We start from the raw sequence: 25727 nt of genomic DNA, 5'->3' as shown, positions 1-25727 counted from the left end.
GATACAGACACTTGTCAATGACAAGTCACCAATGTCTGGAATCTCAGACATCCCCAAGCATCCTCCAGTACAAAAGAGCCCTGTTTGCTGTAACCCAAGCAATGTGATCCAGATGCAGGCAACCATCCTTTTTTTCTTCTGTTTTCAGTCAGGCTCTAAAAACATTGAGTCAGGTTCCAAACCAGCATAGCCTCTTGCCATCTTTTTTTAGTGTATGGCAATACAATCACTCAGCACTGGCGCAATGACACAGAAATCTGCAGCAGACCTCTATCTCTATTGTATACAGAGTAATAATTTGATACTGCTATCTGCAGTGAGATCTGCTGTCTGTTAGCCATTTCTCCATCCATGTCCTGTGATCAAACCCATCCCTGCTCACTCTCATGTGGCTCCTCTCCCTGGGCCATCCCTAGCATGGCCTAAAAACATCCGGCTGTGCCCTCAGGAAGACACAGGAACAGGGGAAAGCACGTCTTGTTGCTCTGCATTGCATGTATTATTTTTAAATCATCACACAAAAGGATGCGGTTCCCATCAGCCAGGGCATGTCTGAGCTTCTGTGAGACAAGGCTTTGTATTTCTAAAGGCAGAAAATGTGGCATGCGCTGCTGCCATTGCTCTGGCGATAACCACGTGGAGTGAGTGCTGCAGCATCAAGTCACATGATAAATAAAAAACACCCACTATACAAATTAAAGTAGGCCAGAGAAGCTTTTATTTAGATGGTAGAAATTTTCTGGAATGTTTTCTTTCAGATATTGCTATGTAGAGGCACAATATGCTTGTGGAAGCTGAGATTGACTTAGCTGCTCTGTCCGCTGCGCTGTAGGGCTAGATCCCCACCTGGCCCAACTAAACCCAGAAGAGGCAGGCTTCTACTTGTATTAGACCCGGCTTGTTCCTCTGAAATACTCCCATTCCATCCCTATCCACCCATCTTATCCTGAATGGCGTCCAAAAGCTTTTCCCTTCCCTTCTTACTGACCTCTTCATTTCCGCCCCCACCCGCTTATTATCTTTGCACTTGCTCTGTTTAGCATGGGGATTTTCAAGGATACCACCCAACAGAAGATGTGTCTTCACAGCACATGAAATCCCCAAGAGTCAAATCTGGGTGTCACAGCTATGCAAGCAGGTGCAAGGGATAAGGCAGTAACAGCCCAGCAAGTCAGTCACCCACAGGTGTGTGTGCATGCTGATTTGCATCCTTGCTTTGTATTTTACAGGAAAAAGACAAACAGGCTATTCTTTACAAATACTTCCTCAGAGTCCTAACCCACGATGCCAGCCTGCCTCCTTCCTGCTAGCACCAGCATTAGCTCCTCAGCCTCCTCCTGGCAGTAATTGCCAACTGCCCACAGCCCCCCTGCTGAAACAGGTCGGGGAGCTTCAGCAGCTAAATCCTCCTCCAGAGTTCTGAACAAGTTTCACAAGGCACTTCAAAGATTCAGCAGCTGGAACAGTGATACGATGTCATGCGTTGCAGATGAAGTGCTAATACTGTCCATAATGGATTTGCTGGGATGTATTTCACGTTTCCTCCACCTGTTCCCCCTCTGGTGGAGTTCTTGCTTCCCTGGGGTTTTGTCTTCATAACATACCGTGTCTGCTTGTGGGGAAGCAGAGCTGACAGTAGCTGTGGTTGGCCTTATTTCTTGGTACCTTACACTGAGACCTTCTCTTGGATCCAAGAAGAGAGCAGTGATACAGTGCCAGCTTTCCCTGTTGCTAGTGTTAGTACCTACAGCAATGCCCTGCTGTTCTCCTGTATGGAGCCTGTCCCATATACATTTCCCAATATGCATGGGGAGAAACAGCAGAGATGCAATCAGGAAAGCAATGTGTTCCCAGGCGCTCACCCTGCAGATCCTGTGATGAGTGTGAGGCAACCATGCAAGCTCTGTTCACACCTTGAGAAAGGTCATGTGCCACAGCAGGCATCTACCCCATCACCTCCTGATACCAGAGCAGGTCCTGGGCAGAAGAAAAACAGGCACAGTCTCCTCTGAGACTGTTATTCTAGCCAGCTAATTAATAGCTTGTTGATTGCACTCTTAAAAGTAGTGCAGTTAAAGGAGGACATGCAGTGTATATCTTCTTTGCTTTAAAAGATGGTTGTAAATGAATTTACTTGTTTCATAAAGCAGGATGTCTTGGCTTGATACGTTATGTAATTACTCAGACCAGCTGGTACGGAGAATCACAACCAAAACCGAGCTCCTGCTCCGCAGCACAGATGAGATTTCTCTTCTCAGTGCCACACACTCAGTCCTGGTCCTGACGTTCTGTCTACGTACTTACAGTGACGTGTTCTGGCTGAGCATATAAGGACCTCCTAGAAGCTTGCAGCTGTGAGAAGAGAAGAAGGAAGGTCTGCACCATATCTGAGCAAGCAGGCATCCTTCCAAACATGCTCTCAGGCAGCCTGGGGGAAGGGGAGGAAAGGTTAAATATTAAGAGCTCAGGACACCTGGATCCTCTCCTGCTCTGGCCACAGATTTCCTGAGAAAGCTGTTTCTGACCTCAGATTGTCTTTAAGAACACCAAAAATTCTCCAACGCTTTGTTCAAAGCATCCATATACCACTAAAAATGGTGTGAGATCCTGAGTCCTTAAACTGCAGTGAGGGTTTGGTACCTTGAGCCACTCAGGACCAAAATAAAGCTGCATTACAAGGAGGGCCAAATATCTTCAGTTGCATCAAGGCCTGGATTTACATGACGGCTGCAACTGAAAGATTTTGGGGGCTTCTCATCACAGCAACCAGCAGAGAAATGAAAGCTAAACTTGCTCTCACGTTAGCAGGAAGACCAATGGGCTACCACTTCTCTACTGGTAAGAGCAGGGCAAGGCAGGCAACATACTGATGTAGCAGGAAAAGAAAGCAAGAATCAGGCTGTACAATGCATCACACCTTATTCATACTGGGCTTGAAGAATCCCCCAGCAGCTCAGCACATCCCTTGCTGGCTCCCTCCCCTGCTGCTTGCCCCATCCCCAGATCACTTTTCCTGCAAGTGGTGGTGGGGCCGGGCTTGGGAGCTGCACACACGAAATCCACCCAACACCAAACCACAAACTGTTTTTTGTAGCAGGGCTATTTTCAGCCCCAACAGCATGCAGAAATGAAGTACCATTAGGAGCCAACCCTACAGTCTGCTGCAACTGATAGCAGGAAAAGCTCTTCCTTCTTCCATCCCTGCTTGTGCCCATCTGCATCCCCAGCTCTAGAGTAAGATTCCTATTGTCTCCTTTGTGTTGGCTTTGGGGCTTCCAAATCCCTCTTCAGCTCACCAGTCCAGCAAATGATGCTCTGTTTTGACTTGCTAGGATGGGAAGCTCTGCAAAGCCAAGTTAAAACATCCAAAAAACCCTCCAGTAATTTCATTGCTGAGGTCACAGCATAGGCTACAACCACAGGAAGAAGATCAGGGCCCAGGGCCAGCGTACCCTCTGGAACCAGCTTCATCTTGAAAGGAAACATGGTTGAAGAGCAGCCTGGATGTAGTACTAGCTGTAATGATCCCAACAAGCTTTTGTTTTCTGCAGCAAATGAGATGTGCTTTGCTCTTGAAAACAGAAGAAAGCAAGCAGCCAAATACAGAAAAGCAACCTCATTTCTACAAAACAACTCGCATTACTTAATATGTATACTTGAGTGCTGTATGTGGCATGCCTAGCAAGTCAGTGATTCTCTGCTGACCTTTGTCAACATTCAAATTTTCCATAGGCTCAGCATATCCCTACATAAAACCAATAACTGTCAGCTAAACAATTTAATTAGAATCCATCAACCAGGTAGAAAGACTACAGCTCAGGAACAGTTGTAAAATGAAGTCGCGCTGACAAATGCCAAGTTTTTTTCCAAACCTCATTGTGTCCTCATCAAAATAAAACAACACCTTTATTGCTTTTAGAGTGTGAAAGAGAAGAGTCAGTGGGGAAAAGGCCTGAAAATCTTAATGCTAGGGAGCAGGCTTGAATAATTGGATGGAAGGGTCTACAAGGAGACTTGCAGTGCGGTGAGAAAACACCACATCCACGTGATTGCCACTTCCCCACTCACCCCATCATGGCCTGCAGGAGGGACACAGTGCAATAGCATGAGTGTACGACCACCCCATGGGAACCTCACTAGGATGCCCACCAACGCTGCAATCTGCTGTAGGTGCTCTCAGGCATTTGGGTTCTGCAAAAAGCTGTAATTAGCTGTCTAGACAAAAACCCTAACTTCCCACAGGATCTTGCTACTTGATTCTTATGTTGGCTTCTTTTGTACTGCAAGAGTCCATGTGCCCGCCTCCCCTGAACACCACAAAGCCATTATAAAACTGAAACCTCCCTGCAAAACCCTGAAGAATGTTGAATGTTTCTGTCTGTCCTCTTCCTCCTGTTTACACAACACATTGATAAGATCATTAGCAGTCATTTAACATCTGATTCGCATGTTTGTTGTTGCTGTTGCTGTAATATTTTGCCTTTCAAAATTCCAGAACTTGGCTTTCCAAGAGTGACTGAGGTTGTGTGGGAGAGAAGTTTGCATCCTTGCCAGCGCCCCAAGGATACGCTTTATATCTGGACTATTTAAAATCTCCTTCACCATCAAACGTGTTACAGCTACCATCATTTTTATCTTGTTGTTTTGTGTGACCTATTCTTGTTATCCTGCATAACCTTAGTTTAGCAATATCAGGTTGGACATTAGGAAAAATTTCTCATCAGAAAGAGCAGTGAGGCAGGTGGCATAGGCTGCACAGGGAGGTGGGGGAGTCACCATCCCCAGGGGTGTGCACGAAAAGTAGAGATTTGGCACTGAGGGAAATGGCTTGGGTGGCATGGTGGGATAGGTTGATGGCTGACTGAAAGTCATCTAGAAGCTTGGTACAAAGCAGAGAGCTTTCCCAGCAATCCTGATCTGGATTACACCAAACCACTTACTCAGCTATACCAGTCTGCATGGTACAGCGCTGCGCCAGCCCTCATCCAGGAGACAAACACCTCCTGCCATGGGGAGCCTACACGAGGTGAGTGCTCCATGTGTAATCAAATCTGCAGTAAAACGGTGCTGACAATGCCTCACGGAATCCTATCAGCCCTGCAGCTGCTTGTCAGGTAGAGCTGTGAACTGAAGGGATGACTTGTGGGATCTGAAGAAGCTGCAGTCAGATGCCCACAGTTGAGCAGCTTGGGAGTTCTGTGTCACTGAAACAGATTCTTCATTAACCGTGCACAGCAGCACCCACAGCTGATGTCCTGTGCTGCCCAATGCATGACCGTCTGAAGGGTCCCAGCTATGCTATCCCAAGGAGGGCTGCCTGATGAAGTAGAGATCCTGTCCCTTCTCATTGTGTTAGGGACAAGTCATTCTGCTCCCCCATTCACGCTTGGAAAACCTCACCCTTCATTTTATAATTCAAAACATTTTCAGTGTTGTGGAGGAGGGTTTGCTGATACTTCAGCAAAGAGAAGATAACTGCTTATTGATCTTGTAACCAGGAAGCAGAGTTCATTGCAGAAAGGGGAAAGAGCTCATCACAGAATGGGAAAGTGCACACTTTCCCCCTAACTCATGTACTTTTCTGTATTACAATTTAGTAGTTTAAACAAAACTTCTACCGCAATCTTGTGATACAGGGTGTATTGCAGAAAGCCCATCTTCTTGAGAATCAGAGCAATATCTAAGATCCTTAAGAGTGAATAGCAAGAGCACAGGCTTCTAGTTGACAGGACTGAAAAATGCAGGCAGTAGGAAGCCTCAAAACAGGGGTGATTTTCCCATGTGGGGAAAATTAGCACTTACCTCTGAAGTTAATGCTTCCTGGCCCACACGTTGTAAGGCCAGGCACAACCATACTACTCATCCCTTCTGCTCAAAGCTGTGGTTGAGGTGTACAGATAGAAGCAGACCAGAGAGCCTGCTCAATTCTTTCACCATTATCACTTTAGCAGGAGCCACAGTGGCATCTCCTCCATCCCACACAACTCTGATTGTACCCATTCCTTGTAGCAAGCTGGGATTTGCTGTGCAGTGCCTCCATCAGCAGAGTGCCCAGTGCTTTTGTTGCACCCAGCTGGTTTCTTTCATCTGGGCATAACACTCAACTGCAGCGGAATGACAAATAGATAAATAAGCAGCTGTGTTTTGTAGTGGAATTTAGTGTCCTGTCCTCTCCCTTCTCTCAGCTTTTTGTATGGAAAAGAGCTGTCAGAAATAGGTGCTGGAATCCAGTCACTCCATCCAGCACTTACATCTGCTTTCTTTTGGAGTACTGCTGCATTTCATCTTCAGAAGAAGGTCAGGGTGCCTAGAATATTTATACTTGGAGAACTAAAAGTAGAAAAGTAGGTAATTCTTAACCAGTTTCACTATTTGTGCTGGTTATGCTTTTTGCTAGGGAGTTATTTTTCTCTCAAGAGAAATTTAAGAGAAGAAACACAAGGCCTGTTAAACAAATCCTTTCAATCCAACTACAGAATTGTTTGTGATTTCTTCCAGTGACATAAAGCCATGCTCCACCGGATCCAGACTCCATTCTAAGGAGACAGTAGTAAAGGCTCACCTTGAAAGTAATTAATCTTATCTAAGGCTTTAATTGTAAACTGCATGAAATGATAATAGGCTAAACTCAAGGGTGCTTCATTTGCTGCTGAATACTTGTAATAGGATAGGATTTGTGTCGCCTTATTGATCTCTGTTGACATAATAACACTGAGTAGACAAGCAGAGAAAAAGACCACACTTCCTTTGATAAGGACTGTGTCAACTACTTCCCAATAGCCTGACAACAGGGAGGAAGGGAACGAAGATGTTCCCTTTGATTCAGAGGTGTGGGCTGTGCAAAGGTCCCCTTTCTTTAAGATAGAGAATTTGTAGGCTATATCCTCCCCTTTGATATTCTCCCTCGAGGGTGAGAGCCCATCTGAGCAGGGAAGAGGGGGTCCACCCTCTCCTTAGCCTTAGCCATGGCCACACATCCCTCCAGTTGGCAATGCTACTTTTGGAAGGCAAGCATATAAGGAAATAATTACTTTCGTTTTTTTCCTCGCAGCATTACTTATTTGACAACTCATTTTTCCAGACTGACTCACTTTCCCTCACATCAGTGCTAATGTTGGCTTCAAGGAAGGAACAAGACCAGAGCAGACCTAACTTACATCTGCCTTAAGATGATGCTAAGCTGCAAATCCCATTGCCAGCTCTGTAAAGGCTGTGCCCACTTCAGGAACCCAGATGCCCCAGGATAGGAATAAGGAGCTCTTCAAGAAGGGCTGCATTGCCTGAATGCAAACCAGAGGCCATCTAACAAACAGCAGGGAGAGAGCTGGGCAGTAATTTCTGAGCAGTGAAGGGATGTAATAAAACCTGCGGGGGAAGTCCATTCATTCGCACACGTTCATTCTCTCTCCTCTCCCTCTCCCATAGAAAATAACCACCTAATCTTTTGTATTTCTCAAAATATCCCTTGTTAATGTAACGAGGCCATAGGCAGTAACCTCGAGTCAGCATCCTGCAGCAATTCTGACAAGTCAGCAGCATCCTCACTGCTCCAAGGAATTGGAAAACACCAGCAGCGCAGAAAACACAAACATCAACACGCAGAGCAAACACGCCTGGTGCACCAGAGCAGCAGCAAAGGGCCTCCAGGGACTGTGGGGAGTGCACTGCTTGTTGGGGAGAGTGAACGTGGGGGACATAATGAACGGGCAAGGCATAGTTCAGCTTCTTAGGATTCAGAAAGTAATTAGAGGAGGCACAAGTCAGCAGAAGAGAGTATACACTGTGACTTCATTAGAGTCATCAGCACTCACCCCCTACTGAGCAGTCTCCTCTTTCCCTCTCCCCTGCCTCCCGCAGATTTTGTTACCAACGCTCAGGGTCATCTCACCTAATGAAGAAGTCCATTTTAAAGCTTTCTCAAAATGCAACTTGGAATCTTAAATTTTCTGCTTGGGGCACAGAGGAAATAAAGAAAATAAAATAAGGAGGAGGTTACTTAGACAGAGAGATGAAATGAAACTACAGTTGCAATCATCATGGATGTTATGGCTGGTGGAGCCCCCCACAACCCTCCAGTCTCCTGCCCAGCACAGGCAGCAACGCAAAACCCACCTCCTGATCAAACCATACCCTGCTATCTGCCATCAGCTTTTCTGAAACCCATCCAGACACCTGACATTAACACAGCTCTGTGCTGAGTTCATCACAACTGTTTGCTTTAAGCATCAATAAAAGAAAAACCCGTCTGCAGTCAGTTGCCACAGTATACTGATTGGAATGGGATATGTGTTCAAGGCTAAAGACTTGCTTTCAAGCAAAAATGGTTATGTATTGTCATACCTTGGGATCTCTGAAGATGGATTTCTGATAGACCTTGTTCTCTCTCATTTGCCTTTTCATTTTTCCTTGTAGCTACAAGTCTTTTCCTGTGGCCAAAACAATATGGGAATTGTCATGAGGAGGAGTGATCTCACAGCACTCCTGAGCAGGCCCCAGGCACTGTGGCAGTGTGTTGGCATTACTGCAGTAACTGGAACATGAGGAGACTTTTCCAGAACAGCATGGAATGGAGAGCAGCAGGCTGGCTCTGCCGCCCCACAAGGCCAGCCCCACATGGCCCAACGCATCACCCCACACAAGGCCAGACACTCTCTACAAGCTTAGTTTTCCAGAAAAAAAGATCAAAGCTGTGGGAGTACTCAAACACAGAACAGCCTTGCTCTGTCCTGCCCAATGAGACAGAGACTTTGTTGGAGAATTAATTGCTTTTACATCAATAGAGAAACTTTGCACTGCTTCCACCTCATTCCCAGCCACACTGACCTTCGTTACACCTTGACTCTTTCAGCCCATCTGGCTATAAATTAGGACAGACAGGTTACACCCTTTCCTTCTCCTGTAATGCACATGAACATCTCTGCAGTGCTGTTGGCACACAAAAGCTTTTGCCCTTTCTGTTTCCCTCCCTTGATAATGAGCCATCCATTAAGGAGGCAGATGCAGCTTTAGCTGGCGATATCTTATGTAATTATGTGGGTGAACAACAGAGACAGAGCGAGTAGAAGATGGTGGAAAGCAGGAAAAGCAAAAATGGCACAATTTCCAGAGCCCAGAGAGCTGTAGTATAACTGGCTTTTTTCTCCTTTGTTACACCCCTGATGCTACAACCTATGGGAAAGTTGTGCTCCCCAAAAGCCCTGAGCACAGCTCTTTTGCATCAGACCCATTTTAAATAAGTTTCAAAGCCCAGCTTATCCCACCAGTGTCAGGTCATTGTATCAGCAAGCAGAGGCATGGACTCCCAAAGGAACAGAGTTTTCCTTGAAGGGCGTGTGCCTCATCAGCCCCCCATTACTAGCTGCCAGATATCTTTCCACTCACTTGATTCCTTTGGTCTATTGTCCACCATGTACTTGCTTGCCATTCCTTACCACGTGCCTATATCAACCTGGATTTCCAAATGCTCTCTGTCAAAATTGGTGTGGCTAATGCTGCCCTCCTCACTCAGCCAGGAAATCTGTATCTTCTAACAGAAAAACAGCACTCTTTGTACCAAACAGGGAACAGCATGTCTGTAATGAACAGAAGAACCTAAAACTTTTTCCAGAGGCCATACCAATTTCAATACCATATCAAAGTTCAGGTAGAACTAACAGTCACAGGTGAGATCTGGACTTGGGTCCCAAGTGATGCTTTGGCTCAGTCCAGACCCGTGATTTGTTCTGTGAAGGTATGTGAATCTACCCCAGGTCTCCCAGCCTTCTGATGTGAACTGTAAGTTTGGTCTTGTGACGAAAAGGAAAGGTGTTGGGTTAAGTTTGGGGCAAAGAACTAATGGTCTTACCATTTTATTTTATTCATTTCATCCTAGTTACTCAACCACCCCTGCCCTAAAGCTGGTAGAAGCTTGGCTCACAGACCATCCCTGTGTATCCACTTCTGGCTGCCAGCCCCACATACACACATATTAAATCTTACCTAATGAGTAATTAACAGGGGACTGGGACATTTCATTTGCCTTACAGCAGCACACACCTCAGGGAATGAAATAACGTTTCAAGGCTGGACACAAACATACATAACACAAAGATTTCACAGTTTACCTTACAGATGACCACTGCAAAGTCCATACAAAGGAGGAAGCAGATACAGGAGGAAAAGTGCCCTATGGGGCAAGACTCTACATTAACTGGGTAATCAGCAGGCTTTCTATGAAAGATTTTGTATTTTAGGACTACAGTGCGTGGCTGAGATGAAGCACTGCTATTTTTACGTTACAGATTGGAAACGTAGGCACAGATACGAGAAATGTTCTGTACAAGATGGCAAAAGAACTTGGTGGCAGAGCCACAGATTCCCTCTCCTTGCACCTATTTCTTGATGTTTTACCTCCAAGATCTTCGCTCTTACCAGAGGTCTGTGAAGCCAAAGGCAGTTCAGAGGAAGGATCTGCTCTCACAGGCATACCAGGATATTCAGACAGAAGCTGGAAATCCTTTGTGGATATGCTATCTCTGGAATGGGACTATGTCTGAGCCCACAGCCCCCCAAAATAGGTGCTCTACTGGGATCCATGCTCCAGAGCTGTTACACTGCCTGTTCTACAAAAAAGATGCTCTTACCTGCCCATTCCATAGCTACAGACAGCCTTTGCATCACTGCAGCTGTTTCTCCCCATTCTCCTCATTTTTATGTCATGCTGGTGAAAAACACTGTGTGGATTGTCCTTACCTATGTGCTGGATATGCTGGAGTGATGAAATCTCTCCTCGCCCTGCCCGCCAGCACACCTGCACCGGGATGTACTGGGACCAGTTGGAGGGATGGGGAGGGCAGTTTAGTTTGTCTCTCACCCAAAAATGCAGAGGAAAGCCTGCCAAGTAGAGGAGGTCAGGGAGCCTCGTCCAACCGGCTCTGCAGTGATGCCACACTTGGAACCCACAGACCAGCGCCGCTGATGCAAGTCCAGGGCTGGCTTTCCTCTTGCCAGACTGATTTAGTTTTGTGTTGCTAACATCCATGCTGCATTTGTATTCAGTAACACACTGTACAGTCTTTGCTTTTCATTTCTTGCATGGTTGGCTCCCATGCCCACCACAGGAGCTGCTCTGTGTCTGCATTGTGAAAGCACTGTACAGGAGGCAGTGATACCAGGCAGATTAGTGCAGGATCCTGTAAATACAGACCAGATAGGAATGAACATTCACAAAAGGTACTGAATTCATGTATTATGGACAACTTTAACTGACTTTGCAACAATAGAATACTTCAAGGTCAATTTTTGGATAAAATTTAAATAGCTACCCAGAATAGATACACAGAATACCCGTGTACCTGTAGATACAGACCCGCAGAGCTGGAGGTGCCTCTCATCATTGCAGGGAATTGGACTGAATGACCTTTAATGGTCCCTTCCAACTCAAACGATTTTGCAAAAATACTGAAATGAGTGCATTTCCTGATCTTTGACAGGGATAGCCTATAAATATCTTTTAAGAGCCATGAAAGCATTCAATGAAGACATCAGTTTATATTTATCCCTCAAACTCACCACAAAATGAGTACAGCCTTTTTTTTTTTTCTTTGAAAAACAATAGGAAGCAAACTGGTTTATCTTACTATACCTGCCATAAATACCTTTATGGCAAGGTAATTACTAAGTGCATTGTGTTGAACAATTTGTTACTTTCTTAGGGGAACATTTGTCACAGCCTTTGGAGATGGCAGAAGAAAACTCCTCTGTGACCTTTGGAAAATTAAATCTGGCATTGCTTAGAAGTCAAAGTTGATAAGCTTGTCTTTAAGCTCCAGAAGCATTTCCCATGCCTCCTGAAAAAGATGCAACTTGCACTTCCACTGAACTGAAGCCAAGACAGCTTATGCCTGCCCTTGAACAGCCATAGAACGGCTTGGGTTGGAAGGGACCTGAAAGCCCATCCACTAACAACCCCTGCCATGGGTTGGGTGCCGCCCACAAGCTCGGCTGCCCAGGGCCCCATCCAACTTCTCCTTGAGCACCTCCAGGGATATGGCACACACAGATCTCTAGGCCTCACAAGGGCAGAGCAGAGGGGGACAATCACAGCCCCCTCCCTCTCCCTGCTGCCACCCCTCTGTTGACAGCTCAGGATACTGTTGGCCTTCAGAGCTGCAAGAGCATGCTGCTGGCTCATATCCAGCCTCCTGTCCACCAGGACCCCCAAACCCTTCTCTGCAGGGCTGCTCTCTCTGAGTTCTCCCAGTTTGTAGGCACTTCTGGGCCTCCAGTGCTCTATGCCTACATAGCTTTCAGGGCAAGCAACTGACTGACTGCAGCACTGCAGGGCTCTGCACCGTGCACAGCCCTGCACTCAGCCTCGCAGGACAGAACACCGTGGGCTGGAGAGATCGTGAGCTTGATTGTGTGATACAAACAAAGAGAGAGCCATTATCAGATGCTGCTTTGCTAGGCTACACGGAGAGCCACCTCTGCAGATTGCACAATGCCCTCGGATGTTCCCAGCAGTGCCACAGGGCTGGCGCTCGGACAGAGAGGAAACCGGATCTCCTCCCTCCTTCCCTCCCAGCATGGGAAAGCTTAGCAGAGCTGTTGTATAGGCAAAAAGCCCTCACTTATCTCCTGGGAAAGAGCCACGCCGCTCTGGAGCATCCATGACACACAGTGCTACAGTGAGGGAACAGAGGAACGTAGTGTGGGCCACAGGCATAGAAAGAAGCTGGCTGTTACAGAGTTAAAATTGCAGAAGAGTTTTAAACTAAAGGCTGTGGGGAAGGAAGAAACTGGAAGAATGCTTCACTTGGTCGAAACTTTCAAATCTCTGTTAAGAAAAAAAGATAGAAAAAGGGCAGAGGAGTGGAAAACAGAGAAACCCCAATTAAGCCCCTTAAGTACATAAGCAAGCCCCGATGTGTTGCTCTATCCGTATGCATTTCAGAAGACGTGACACAGCCACTCATTTTTCATGCCTTAGCTGAAATGCCTCATTTTTGTGGAGGTAGAGAATCTACAGGAAGAGGATAAATTATACTCAAGTTCATCCCATCTGGCAGCCAGGATCTGTTGTAAGATGTAGCTAAGAAGAAATTTCTTCTTGTCATAAGACTGTCAAATTCAATGTTTACCTTTAAAAAAGGGAACCACATGAAAGTGAGGAAATTCATTGAAGTGAGCAGCTAGAAGCAGTAACGCACTTACAGATGATGTAATGCTGCTTGAAGATGCTGTACAGCAGGCTCAGTGTAAGGAAAAGGTAAGCTAATGTGATTAAAGCATGCAACACTTCTAGGATGAAAAAAGAAATTCTCCCAAAAAAATGGGGTGTTAAGGAAGATGGAAAATAACATGAAATCTGACAAAGTGGATATGAAACTATAATAAAGCACAAGGAAATTAAGAACATGCGAGGGGCATAATACTGAACAAGGAGCTTTTTTCAAGCAGGAAGCTGCTGGAGAGATGGCAGGGGTGTGTGTGCAGATTATGTAAAAGCGGTAAGGCCATCACAGGAGATAAGAATTAGCTCCTTCTGTTGGTGTTCCTGGAGAAACTTCCACACTGCATTACTCTATAAGAGGAGTGGTCGCTTATGCACTACACCATCAGCTGCACCAGGCTGAGGCCACTGTGCTTTCTTCATTTTCCTTATTCCTTATTCCCTTCCTTGTCTCCTTCCATGTGTCAGCACCAGCAAGGTTTCCTCACCATGCTGTGCCTGGGCTGCACTCCACAGCCTTTTATGGGTTTTGTGCTTCAGGCACAAAGCAGCTGGATGCTGTCAGCCTGCTGGGATGACTCATGAAGGTTGGCATGGGCTGGTATTCTTTACCTGATACAAAACTGACACAAAGCAAAACATTCACTCTTTGTGCATCATTGAAGTCCTATATAAATGAAGATAATGAGAGCACCTCATGAGGTTGTCTCAAAAACTAACTGATATGGCCAAAGCTTTGAGATTCTTGGATACACATACAAATTATTTAAGCAGCTTTTAAACAGTTCTATTTTAAATGTGAAACAGACACTGTTGCATCAAGGTCCTTTCAATCGGATATGCGACCAAGATGAAAGCAAGGGTCTGGAACTGATCATCTTCAAAGTGGAAGCACCTGGAGCAGCTGCTCAGTGTGGATGCCAATCACCAAACAGGCACTGGAAATACAAAACATTCTGGGTGGTGATTTGTTACATCAACCATTCTCATCTGAGCTGGACCAGGCTGTGAATCAATACAGCATGGACATTCTGTGACAGACAGAACTGCTGCAATCACTTCAAGTAGGGGCATACCAAAGTTGTATTCCCCTTTCTCAACGTTTCTGCTTATTCCATAATTAAACCATTTAAAAAACTTTGTTTCCCCTTCAAACACCTCCCACGAGCAGATACATTTAGCCATGCAGCAGCAGGTCTTAGTTCCAGAAGCAAATTTTTATGACCATTTCTAGTTTTTAAAGGTAGCTCTAACAAGCTTCACTAGGAGCCACAAGGAGAGCCTTTATCCAAGAACAGTGTTCTCTGAAAGCAAGCACAGCCTGCAATGCAAATAGATAGCTTTCACAATACTAATCAAAATGTGTTAGCACTAATCAAAACAAAAATTAAATTAGGATAACAAGCCTTTGAAGATCTCCTCTTCTTCTTAAACAGATTTAGAATTTCCTTGTCACATGCATCTTTCACACCGAAAATTCAAGTGTTCCTATTCTTCCAAAAGCATGAGCGTGGTCTAAGGGCACTGCAGATTTCTCAGAGTAGAAAGCCTCTCTCCTATCTGTCCCAGCTGAGCTCCTGCACCACGGATGGAGGGCAGGCAAGGTCGGTGTGCAGATTCCTCTCAGCAAAGCTGGAAATCTTGGTAAATGCTTTGGATGCATAGGGTACTTTGCTCCGTACATCCTTACTTGAAATATCACACAATCCACTCATGCCATATGGTCTAACAAACAAGCTTAAGGTTTAGGCTGCTGTTGTTTCTTTAAATTAGACCTTAGGTCACAAACTATTAGGCTTTCAGCACTTTGAAGTTCACACATGTAATTAAATCCAGTTAAATAAAAACTAAAATCCATCTTGCGCCCATACCATCCTGAGTGCTGACCTGAAATAATCCAATGTCATCTTTGCACTTTTCAGTACTGTGCAGAGATCAAGCCTTCCCATTTCTCACTTTGGGATTAATAAAGGACTCAGTTAACCAAACCTCTTGACTTCCACGATACATCTAACTCTCCCATTTCCAAATATTCTAGCCACTTCCAGGGCTGTTCTTATTATGGTCTCAAATCAGCCTTGCAGCCTCAAATGCCTCTGTGCCCATCACTCTCTGTGACAAACAGTTGCTCTTTTGCCAAAGATGCATATGGAAAGCTTCAGGACAAAGAGAAGAACGTGCCTCACTCACTTCCAGCTCTTCGGAGCACCCAGCACCCAACCCAATCACTGCAACAAATTTGTTTCCCATTTTCCCTTCAGTAAAAAGTAGGGGCCAGATCCCACTGACACCTACCATCATCTTAGCACAGACTTCACAGCCCTCCTGACTTCAGCAAACTCTGCTCAAAGCTCTCTGTTCCCGCCAGCTTTCCTGTGCTCCTGGGCTTCGCAGGGTAGCTGTTAAGGACAGAAATAAATCCTTTGTTTACTCTAGAAACCAAAGAACTGCTTTAACCTCTGGCTAAAAACAGGTGCATTTTCCTATCAGGTTCATGAGTCAGTCATCCCAGCACAGAGCAGTGAGCTTGGAAAGCCCAGAGCTCACCGGAAAACAGGAAAGAATGACTTTTTAACTGAATGGTGGCAAATGTCATCATCCGGTTTTCCTGGGTGGCTTTTTTCTTTTTAAGTCATGTTAAATCATTGGTTTAACACAGCTCAGGCCTGTTCCTCACACGTTCCTCTCCAGTGTGGTATTCCAGCATCATGCTCACTTTGGGATGGAAAACACTGCCGTTGTTGGACTGCTAGGGGTAACTGTGTGTATAACATGTGACTGCATAAACCGAGCAGGCAATTAATACCTCTGTAATATATGGTGTGCTTGGCCCAGCATAATCAGACTTTCCAGCAGAGAGATTTGTATAAATATATTTGTTTATATGTGAAAACAAAACGCTCCCTTTCTGTGGAACTGTTTTCACAGAAAACAGCATTGCTTCTTGCCTACCACATGGACAAGAACAACTAAGGAATTCTTAAAAGGTGACCTTCAAAAGTAACTTCTTTTTTGATGAAATAAAAAAAAAAAACAAACATATTTGCTGCAACACCTTTCCATTCCAACCTTAGCACTAGAAACTCAGGTCTGATTGCCCTGTTTTTCCACAACTGAAGACTTACGACAGCACCCCAAGGAGCTGCTCTGAGGATATTTCCCCACTGCACAGTTAACTCATGTTCTGACTCCACCTGAAATCAGTGGTTCTTGTAATACACAGAGGAGAAACCTCTGACCTGGCCAAGGTGTGTTCCCAGTCCAGACCAGCTTACCCACTTGTTCGTAGAGAGCAGGTAGGACTTGTCTCTGTTTTGCACTATGAATACAGAACTGAAAATTAAATAACATACAAATCACCCATTTTGTCAGTTTCCCCTAGTTCCCCTGTAGCAACCAGGTGGCTGGGAAAGAATCCTGTGTGAACACAAGAAAAGAAAGGCTCAGTGTCCAGAAATAACACCAACAACGTCTCAGAAGCGTGATGGCTTTGCTAGTGTCTCACTAGGTTAGGGGTTTTTGAAATAAGGAGAGTTGTCATGTCCCCAAGCAGCAGGGATGTTCAGAAGAGTTCTCTGCATGTCTCTGTTCTCCAGAGAAGATCAGGGAATGAACAGTGAGAAAAAGTCCTGACATTCTTGGCACTCAAATTGAAGTGGGTAAATGTGCCTTCAACATAATGGAAGAACACATTCTTAAATCCCTCTCAACAGAGCTACAGATAAATGCAATCATCAAGCATCCCCACTTTACCAAAGCCAGTCTTCAAAGGCTTTCCACTCTGTTTTATCACATTAACCACAAATACTTCCAGTTCTTGTCCATCCCCACTCCATTCATCCCACCTCACCCTGCTTTGGGTCGTTTTGAATGCCATCAGCAGCACTTAGAAAAACAACAAAGTCAATTACCCATGTCCATTAACCTATTCCAACGGCACATTCAGCTGGTTGGGTAAGATGCATCCCTCCAAATGACGACTGAATGGCAACTTTCCATCCCCATGGGCATGGCTTGGAGATGCCACACAGCTTTCTTGCCACCCAAGCCCACTTCAGGGCAAAAGGAGGAGGCCAAGGGACTACAGAGCCACACGTCTTGGTAGGACAGATGCAAGAGGAAAGATAAAGACAGGTGCAATACCTGTACATGAAAGAGTCACGTTAATCAGGGTTTTTATGAGTCTTAGAGGTCTACAGAAAGGGTGCAAGAGTCACTTAGGGGTCCAAGTGCCCACTTGGTTTAGTCAGGAGTTAACAGCAACAAGGAAGAAAGATCTACACCTTGCTGAGAAATATTTTTTAAAAACCCAAACAACTACCACTGCTGTTCACCCAAGTTTTGTGAGCTATGAGAGCAAACTTCAGCAGTGAGTGAACGAGAAATGGTGGTAGAACTGTGCCACTATTCAAAAATATCTCAATCTCAGTGAGGATTAAGTCATGGCTTTCCAATTCTCCTCCATGCTTCTGAGCCCTATGGGATTAGTCCACCCTAAGGGCAGCCATGCACACAAATGCACTGTTATTTCTGGTTTTCTGCTCAGAGGCCAGCTCAGCCTGCTCAGAGTTCAGTACACTCCAGACATCATAAACAGACGTGAGAATCCACTCCTGGTTTCACCATCACTGTTTAACCAGCATGATCTCTCCTAACGACGGAGAAAACAGACTGGTCAAAAAAGGGTGTAAAATGATCTTTCTGCACTGCCAACATCACAGATTGAAAGCTCTGGGGAATGAAAAGGTGATATTTCTGTATGCTTTCACAGCACAGAAGGAAAAGAGGTCAATAAAACAGGAAAGCATACCCTGCAGCTGCTGTGGTACCAGTCCTACAACGCACATCTTTCTGGGTCACCCAATAACAGCACAGTATCGATAAATGAGAGCTAAGAATAGGACGGACACCGAGTGGGGAAAGCAATGACAACAAAGGGGAAGCTGGATGGGGAGGAGGCAGGGACTGATGAACATGAGAAAGTTAGGAGCCTGCAGTTAGCTCTGGCCTTGCACCGAGCAAGAGGTGACTGAACCACCGCAGGTTGTGGAAAAGAAAATCCCTTGTGCATTCCCAAAACAGCCACCAGCTGCTCTGGCCCTGAGGTGACTAATAACTATTTGACACTTTGTGGCTTTACTGGAAAGTTCATTTATTTTGCTTTATTTTTCCCAGCATAAAGAGGCTCCTTCCCTTGCTGAGTTCCAGAGAAATAAAGAGGGAACTCAAGTAACAATTCATTTCAAAGCTGCAAATGTCTCAGAGATGTTCATGGGAGGAAAGTGGAGAATTTCATTCGGTCTGTACTAAAACATCCCCACTCAATCACGCTCACATCTGGCACCGCAAACACATCCTGCAGCAAAGGGCTCAAGAGCAGAGAACAAGAATATGCTCCAAAGAGAGAAATCGTAGTCTGGTCTTTAACAAAAGATAACGTGAGCTGGGTTTTGTTGTACTGTGCTCTTCTTCAGCTTCTTGTGGCACCTGGGGACGTGGTTAGTTGATACGGTAGTGATAGGTTCACGGTTGCACTAAATGATCTTAGCGGTCTTTTCCAACCTTAATGATTCCATGATCCTAATTAGCCTTTCTGGTTTGACATATTTCCCTAGTCTCTGGCTGAAACCCATTACACCTGCTCTCCAGGTTCACGAGAGTACTGTCAGCCTCCAGAACCTCCTGTATTTCTTCTCCAAGCCCCGCTCTTGCATCACATCACCCTGCAGCAGCCCAGACGTGTCAGTCAGGGAACCAACCTGGGGCACTCACACCATGCCATCAAAAAGCCACCGTGCAAAGTCCTTGTCCCTTCCTCCCACAGCCTTCTTGGCACTTGTTCCTACAATTCCCATTTTGCTGGAAGGGAGGAGCAGGAAAATAAACATGACCTGCGCTTCTCCAGGACATGCTTGGAGCCCAGAAGATCCTTTGTCAAATTAGCAAAAGGAACTGGCAGGAAGGAGCCTGTTCTTCCAGCTCTGCCCGTCACCTGATGACAGGAGCAATCGATTCAAAATGCAAATAAAGCGTTACGAAATTAGTCTGTTGTCCTTGAAAAAGGTTTGCCACCAGAGAGCTGCATTCTTTTTTTTTTTCCCCCCCTTCCTTTTCTTAGTAAGAAGTTCTGAAAACAGAAATGTCAGCTGAATCACCCGGAGGTGCTTAGTCTGCAAGTTTCTCAGAACACAATAGTGAGGGCTGAGATTGTGAGAAGCTGGAGTCAAGTAAAAGAAAAAGGATAGAACCATGACGGCCCCTTCTTCCTCCCAGTTTCTCAGCATCCTTACTTGCAATATCAGCAGAGATACAGAAACATCACAGAGGCAATTCAGGAAGCTCAGAAATGTTAACTTTTGTTCCTATCGAGTTTGCATTTTCAAACATGAGTCTTATCAAGTGGGATGGGGAAAAAAAAATTCTTAAAAAAAAAAAAAAAAAAAGCAAAAACAAAACAACAATAAAGAAGGAAACCACCCACAAAGCACAAACACCACAACTCATGGTTTCAAAGTGAGCATTTCATGTACATCCAATTTTGTGAAGTCACTGCTGAGAAAAACTCCAACCCTAAAGTAACTCAATTATCACATTTTCAGTCCTGAAGTTCTCAGGACTTCCACTATTTCGGGGAATTTACATTCTTCCCCCCCTCCCCCGACTTCCTACCCTGCTACGGCAAATCAATCCTGCCTTCAGTGCTGATGGTATTGAATAGGCAGGGAAGGAGAACCTATCCTGATTTTTTATGGCTTTGTCCTCAGTCACAAAGACCAGATGGGCAATTTCAAGCAGAGTGATTTTTATGTCTGAATGGGAAACACACAGAACAAGTGAGCACAAAAGCCAACCTTCTGCATTGCAGTTCCCTCCTACGGCAATCCTCAGAGCTGAGCACAAAAAGCATCCCTGCCCCTCCAGACCCCTTGGAGAGGGAAACATTTGTAACACCGCAGTGCCTTGTAAAAAGACATGGCATAGTTAAATACAGCAAGTTCATAAACCAGCCTCTTCCTTCACAGAGGATACAGGATGGGTGAACAGCGAAAAGCTGAGCTCAGCTAATAGATATGCAGCCAATCCTTTTGTGCAGGGTCTCACGTGTGCACATACTTGGTGTGCAAGTAAGATGGTGCAAGATTATTTGCATTCGGTCATTACCTCTTGCTGGATGGCTGTAACAGGAAATAAACATTTCTACAAGCATATTTCACTCCACTCTCCAGTATTTCTGCCCATCCCTTTGCTCTGACTTAAACAATTATTTCTACACTTACACGATCCTGATACTAACAGACTCACCTATACTAATTTAACCATTGTAAAGAGATTACCTTCAGCTAATCCTCATTGTCCTATAGAAACAAATTAGAGCAGCGTTTGAAACAGATACAAGACGACTCAACCTGTCTGAAGCCTCTGTTGCCTGAATGAGTATCTTCTCATTGCTTCCCTTTTCAAAGCTCAAACAGGACATCCAGATCTATATAACCCTTCACAATTCATGCCCATAACACAACACAAAGAAGTTAATTAACAATCAGTTTATACTAAGAAATTGCTGAGTGCTTTCTGAGTATACCTAAAGAACATAGGCTGCATAACAGCATCTCTTGTGCTCACTTGAAAATAAATAAATAAATAAATAAAAATAATAAAAATACATCAGATTTCAGACTGAAAGACTTGTGTTATTCTATGGGCTAAGATTAGGTCTATGATAGCTCTTAGACCTTTTGATTCTATGATTCTGGAAGTAAACAGTCTCCCTCTACGGCACCACCCACCAAATCCACTTTCCAGTGTGAGAAAATGAAAGGGTTAATTTCTCTGTCTCTGGTTAACCTTTCCAGGCTATTTAGTTTCCTTTCCGACTCCATCCCATCAGAGGCATGTGAGGTGAAGGATAGAATTACAGACTGGGCATGTTTCCTGTACTTAGTGGGTGGATAGAGCACAACTTCCGCACTAATAATGTCAAGGTAATTAGGACATCCTGCAAAACCTGTAACAGGGAAGAAATAACCATTGTTTATTGTCAGTTCTGCTGCTGAGGTGGTGGGTTCCTCTTGTAACTACTCTTGCCTTTCTTTTTGAACTCATCTCTAACTTATTGGAGATACAGTTGGGCCAAGTCCAGGAGCCCCGGGACTCTCACTACAGCCCTGCACTAAAATCTAGTCTGTATTGAGCAATCACCAGAGAAGAACAAACCACACCTGTAGATCTGAGTATGTGTGATATTAAATAGCAATTCAAACTGAGATAAAAACGGGCAAGTTTAGCTCATCTGATTATGTACTTGTGCATTCTTTAATTAAGTGTCCTGCTGTGAAAGGGACCCACAAGGGTCACCACTGTCCAATTCCTGGATTCAGAGAACCATCCCCCCCCCCCCAAAAAAAATAATCAAACTTCACATCTGAGAGCATTGCCTAAACTTCCTGAACTGCGGCAACTTGGGACCACGACCACTGCCCAACCTGACCCACCCCTAACATATTTCTGCACCATTCCTTTGGATCTATTGCTGGTCACCAGGGAGAAGTGCAAAGACCTTTGAATCACACAGTACAAATATATGAAGTTAGATTATTTTACTAATTTTATCCCCCCAAAAGGACTGCAAGTACCAAGGTCAAGCCATGCCCTCCATCTAGGTACCTCATTCCCAAAGCTTTAGAATACAATCTGCTCCTGGAGATTGAAGGCCTTTCAGCTTACCTTAAACGCACCCAATAGCTCAACTTCTGCTTTTGGATCACATGGACATCTACTAGTGGAAGAAATGTTGTTCTCTCACTGAAATATCTGCTCTGTTTTTAGATTATTCAGCAGTGGCTTTACACCAAAGGCTGTGCTCACCAAAACTCGGGCATTTTAGTGTTTGCAGCACAGCCTCCACTCAACCACCCAGCTACAACTGAAGTGGGAAGGACCTCTCCTAAGCAGGCAAACTCAGGTGCAGCTGACCCACTGTTCCTCCCAGCACAGTCTTAAGGGCCTGATGCCATCACTGACACCTGCATCCATTCTTCATACAAACACCTGAGCCACCAGGCTGCAGTATCATATCTCTGGATCAGTGGTTTATCAGGGTGACACAGTCTCAACAAGATGGTTCAGTAGTATGTCTCTCATACTGCCTTCTTCCACAGAAGAGACCCCTGTCTTGTGGCTGTGACAACTCTCGAGCTGCTGAGGATGGGCTCTTGAAACACCCCAAAAAGGGCTCTCCACTCTCTGCATCCCAGAGAAAAGCCCCCGAGGACAGCAGCACCAACCAACCTCCGAGTGGTGACTTTGAGTCACGAAGCCCAGCAGCCCCTTGAGGGCAATACAGCAACACAGCAGGATAAGATTTAAATTATTCTGCTCAGTGTTTCCTACTGCCTCCCCTAAAAAGTTTCTGTCTTTGACAGGCTTAAGTGAATGTTATTTAGGGCCAGGAGCTCTTTTTCTGCTCTTTGGGAAGTCAGACTTTGAATGAAAGTAACAAGATTTTCTTGTGGGACCGGGAATGTAGTTGGAAGAAAAGCAGAGAAGCTTTGGATACCTGAAGCTTTTTAGCTCTTTTTCAGATCTCCATTTCACAAGATTTTTAGCAGCAGACACCTGACCCTGCAGGTTTCTTATGAACGGTTTCTCATCTCACTAAAAATATACCCAAGATGATAGGATTGCATGGGTGTGATTTTGGGAACCCGCCCCAGCCCAGGTGTCCACATTCGCAAGAGGGGACAAATGGGAAATGAGACAACTGTGAGACCTTGTGCAAGTCTCTGCCTCTCAGAAAAGATCCTCACTTGGCTGTTCTGGCTGCAGTCGTCACAGCCTGTGCATACAGGCAGATGCCAGCACAACCCGTCCCTTATCACAGGAAGCAGCTACGTGGTCAGATGCAGACAGTCATATGGCAGCTCAGCCGTGCTGGAGAGCTGCTGGGTTCCTGAAGCCATTTAGACGCATTAGCAAGGACCATCTCAGCAGCATTTAAGCCTTGGCAAGGAAAGTGACTGGCAGGCATACCCTTGACTGGGGCCATGGTTACTAATTCATGTCCATGCTGCCCAGCCAAAAGGGCCGTATGTCCATTACAGAATACAGATAATGATCTGTTAAATCATTGCTCTTTCCTTTTGTAAGATTTCCTGTCTGCTGGGTGCTGATGTTCGTAAGCGTTGCAAGGAAAGCAACATTGATTTTTCCTCAGGTGGAGGATTTCAGGATGCCACGTGCCTCTTGTTTACTCTTCCAAACACTTCTCTGAGAGCCGTGGCTTTGCACACATTGTAAGCACAGCCTGCATCAATATCCTGAGGGGAACTGTGATTCTTAATTAATGACAGAGTCCTTCTAAAGGTGTCTCAATTAAACTTGTACATCAGGGCATCCGTGTGCTGGGAAATTTCCCATTCCTCTCACATGGAACAAGCTGTTGCCATCTGCAGAAGATACTGACAATAATGCTGAGTCTAAATTGATAAACGCACCGCTGCTGGGCTTGTGGAGTGAGCTACCTGTTATACATGCCTTTCCCAAAGGGGCTTGTGTATAATGAGGTCCTGCACTTGCTTTTCAGAGCTGCTAGGTTTTCTAACTGCACTTGTGATCATCATCGAAATCAGAGTGTGCATTTCAGATGGGAGGAAGAAGAGGGGAAAGTGGATCTTAAGTACTGAAATAATTAAAGATGGCTCTGAAAGAGTTTAAAAAAAGACGAGATGGTGAAAATAAGTAACAGCAAAAGTCAACACAGAATTGCTAGCTATCAGAAGATAATGGTGGTTTGTAGCAGTGCTTTTCACCCTGTAACATGACATTGGCGTCGAAAGTCTGGTCTACACTTAGAATTTGCTAGCATAATTATACTGCTAAAAACACCAGTGTAGCTCTGTTTGGACACACTTATTTCAAAATAAGGACATTCATATGGGGTGGAAATACTGGTGTAACATAAGGTATAATTACAGTGGTAAACGTCCCTGTGCAGACAAACCCTAAGGAGAAAAAGTTTGTCTGCTCCATTGTGTGCACTGATTTTAGAAGCCACCTCTGACCCACAGTCTAAAGAAAGAGCACACCCACCCCAAGGACAGGTCCCACTGCCTGCATGCTTCTCTATTTGCCAGTTTTGAAACAAAAAGCTCAATCTTTCAGGAAAACTCACCTTTCCACAAAAGTCTGGAAGGAGGAGGTTTATGGCCAAAGTGACTAAGTGACAGCAATGCCTTTGGTCTAGCTCACTGCTTCCTCTTTGCAGCTCTAACGTGGGAACAAAGCTGTGGGATAACTGGGGGTGGGAGAGACGCAGGCATGGTTGGTCCAGGCTGTGCCTTTCCCTCAAAGAGAGAGAATTCCGAGCACAATGCAGCCTGTGCTCCCAGCCTCTGGAGGAGTAAGGGCCAGAAGAGGTTAATGATTGACCCTAACCCACTGCCTGAGAGTGGGCTGGATTGGGGCTGAGGCAGCAGAAATTCCTGCTGACAGGACCAAAGGGGTCACCTACTGATGGACTTCAGCTCTACGCACGCTCTGAAGAATGTCCCTGCTGACAATGTTGCTCAGGCCACTGAAAAGGTAAGTACCTCATTGGGCTGCTCTGCCTCAGGACTTTTCAGCCAGTTTTCCCTTGAAAATGAATGATTTCAGCCACGGAGCTTAGGCACTGTAATCCCAAAGGCCATCTGTGAGCAGCCTATGGATCTTCCTGCCAGTGCCTTGCTCAGCCCAGCCCGCAGTGACACAACACGTGGGTTTCAACCACTTCCTTTGCAACACTGCCTCATGGATCTTCCCACCAGGAATGCCATTTCCCTTTGCTAAGCTCTTTGTGTTATTTCAGTCATATCCAAGGAGCTATTCTGCTGTGTGACTCAGCCCTTGAAGACATGCGGCCCCTAAGAGAGGCAGGTGTAGGCTTTTAGTCCCAAGCGTATTGCACCAAAACCAGTAGAAAGTATTAAGAGAAAGGACAGAAATGCTCTCTCTGGACCCAGAGACTTTTTACTACTTATTTGTGCCAAAGGACTCTGGAAACAAAGGAGAGAGGTTGCAGCCTGGTTAGAGACAGAATTGGTTCTGCTCAGTGACCTCTCCACTGAGACCTTCAATTGCTCCCTCAGCTAACTTCTGAACAGAGAAAAGTTGCTCTGAGTTCTTCAAATTTTTGGGTAATTTGTTCTCAGAGCTGTGTCTGCCCCCAAGAACTTGGAGGTGTCGGGGAGGCATAGGAAAGAGCCTCTGGCAGAGGGAGTTTTCTGCCTGTGCTCTGGCAAATAGAGCGTGGCGGGACACGGTGAGTGGGAGAGGCCTACAAATAATACCACGAACATAGTTTTGTGAATTTATCAGTGGAAACCCCTCAGGAGAGAAGTGAGTCACCAGAGGGTTTCACAGCAGGCTGCAGACATCACTCAGCTGTCAGAGAGGAAGCAAATTCCCTTCATTTTACAGCGCTAAGCAAGCGACACATTTGCACCAACGTTATGCCAGGAAAGAGCACCTAGAAGGG

At 45.3% G+C, this 25727-nt stretch overlaps 1 protein-coding gene across 3 annotated transcripts in view; it reads right to left on the bottom strand.

Annotated features, from left to right (window-relative positions):
- Positions 1-25727, bottom strand: part of DUSP5 (dual specificity phosphatase 5) — a 57591-nt gene that overhangs the window by 31268 nt on the left and 596 nt on the right. Inside the window, exons 1-3 of one of the 3 annotated variants that reach the window (XM_048946193.1) lie at positions 24384-24603; positions 15509-15612; positions 10732-11171 (exon numbers count right to left, since the gene is read on the bottom strand). In XM_048946193.1, the coding sequence (XP_048802150.1) occupies positions 10732-11020 (289 nt within the window). In that variant the 5' untranslated portion in view covers positions 11021-11171; positions 15509-15612; positions 24384-24603. Of the gene's footprint in view, positions 1-10731; positions 11172-15508; positions 15613-24383; positions 24604-25727 lie in introns of those variants that run through there. The other 2 variants (XM_048946195.1, XM_048946196.1) reach the window with 2 other exon arrangements.

This window comes from Lagopus muta, chromosome 5, assembly GCF_023343835.1.
Source record: "Lagopus muta isolate bLagMut1 chromosome 5, bLagMut1 primary, whole genome shotgun sequence".
Classification (NCBI taxonomy): Eukaryota; Metazoa; Chordata; class Aves; order Galliformes; family Phasianidae; genus Lagopus; species Lagopus muta.
The sequence above is the reverse complement of the archived record's forward strand: the minus strand, read 5'-3'. Positions and strand labels throughout refer to the sequence as shown.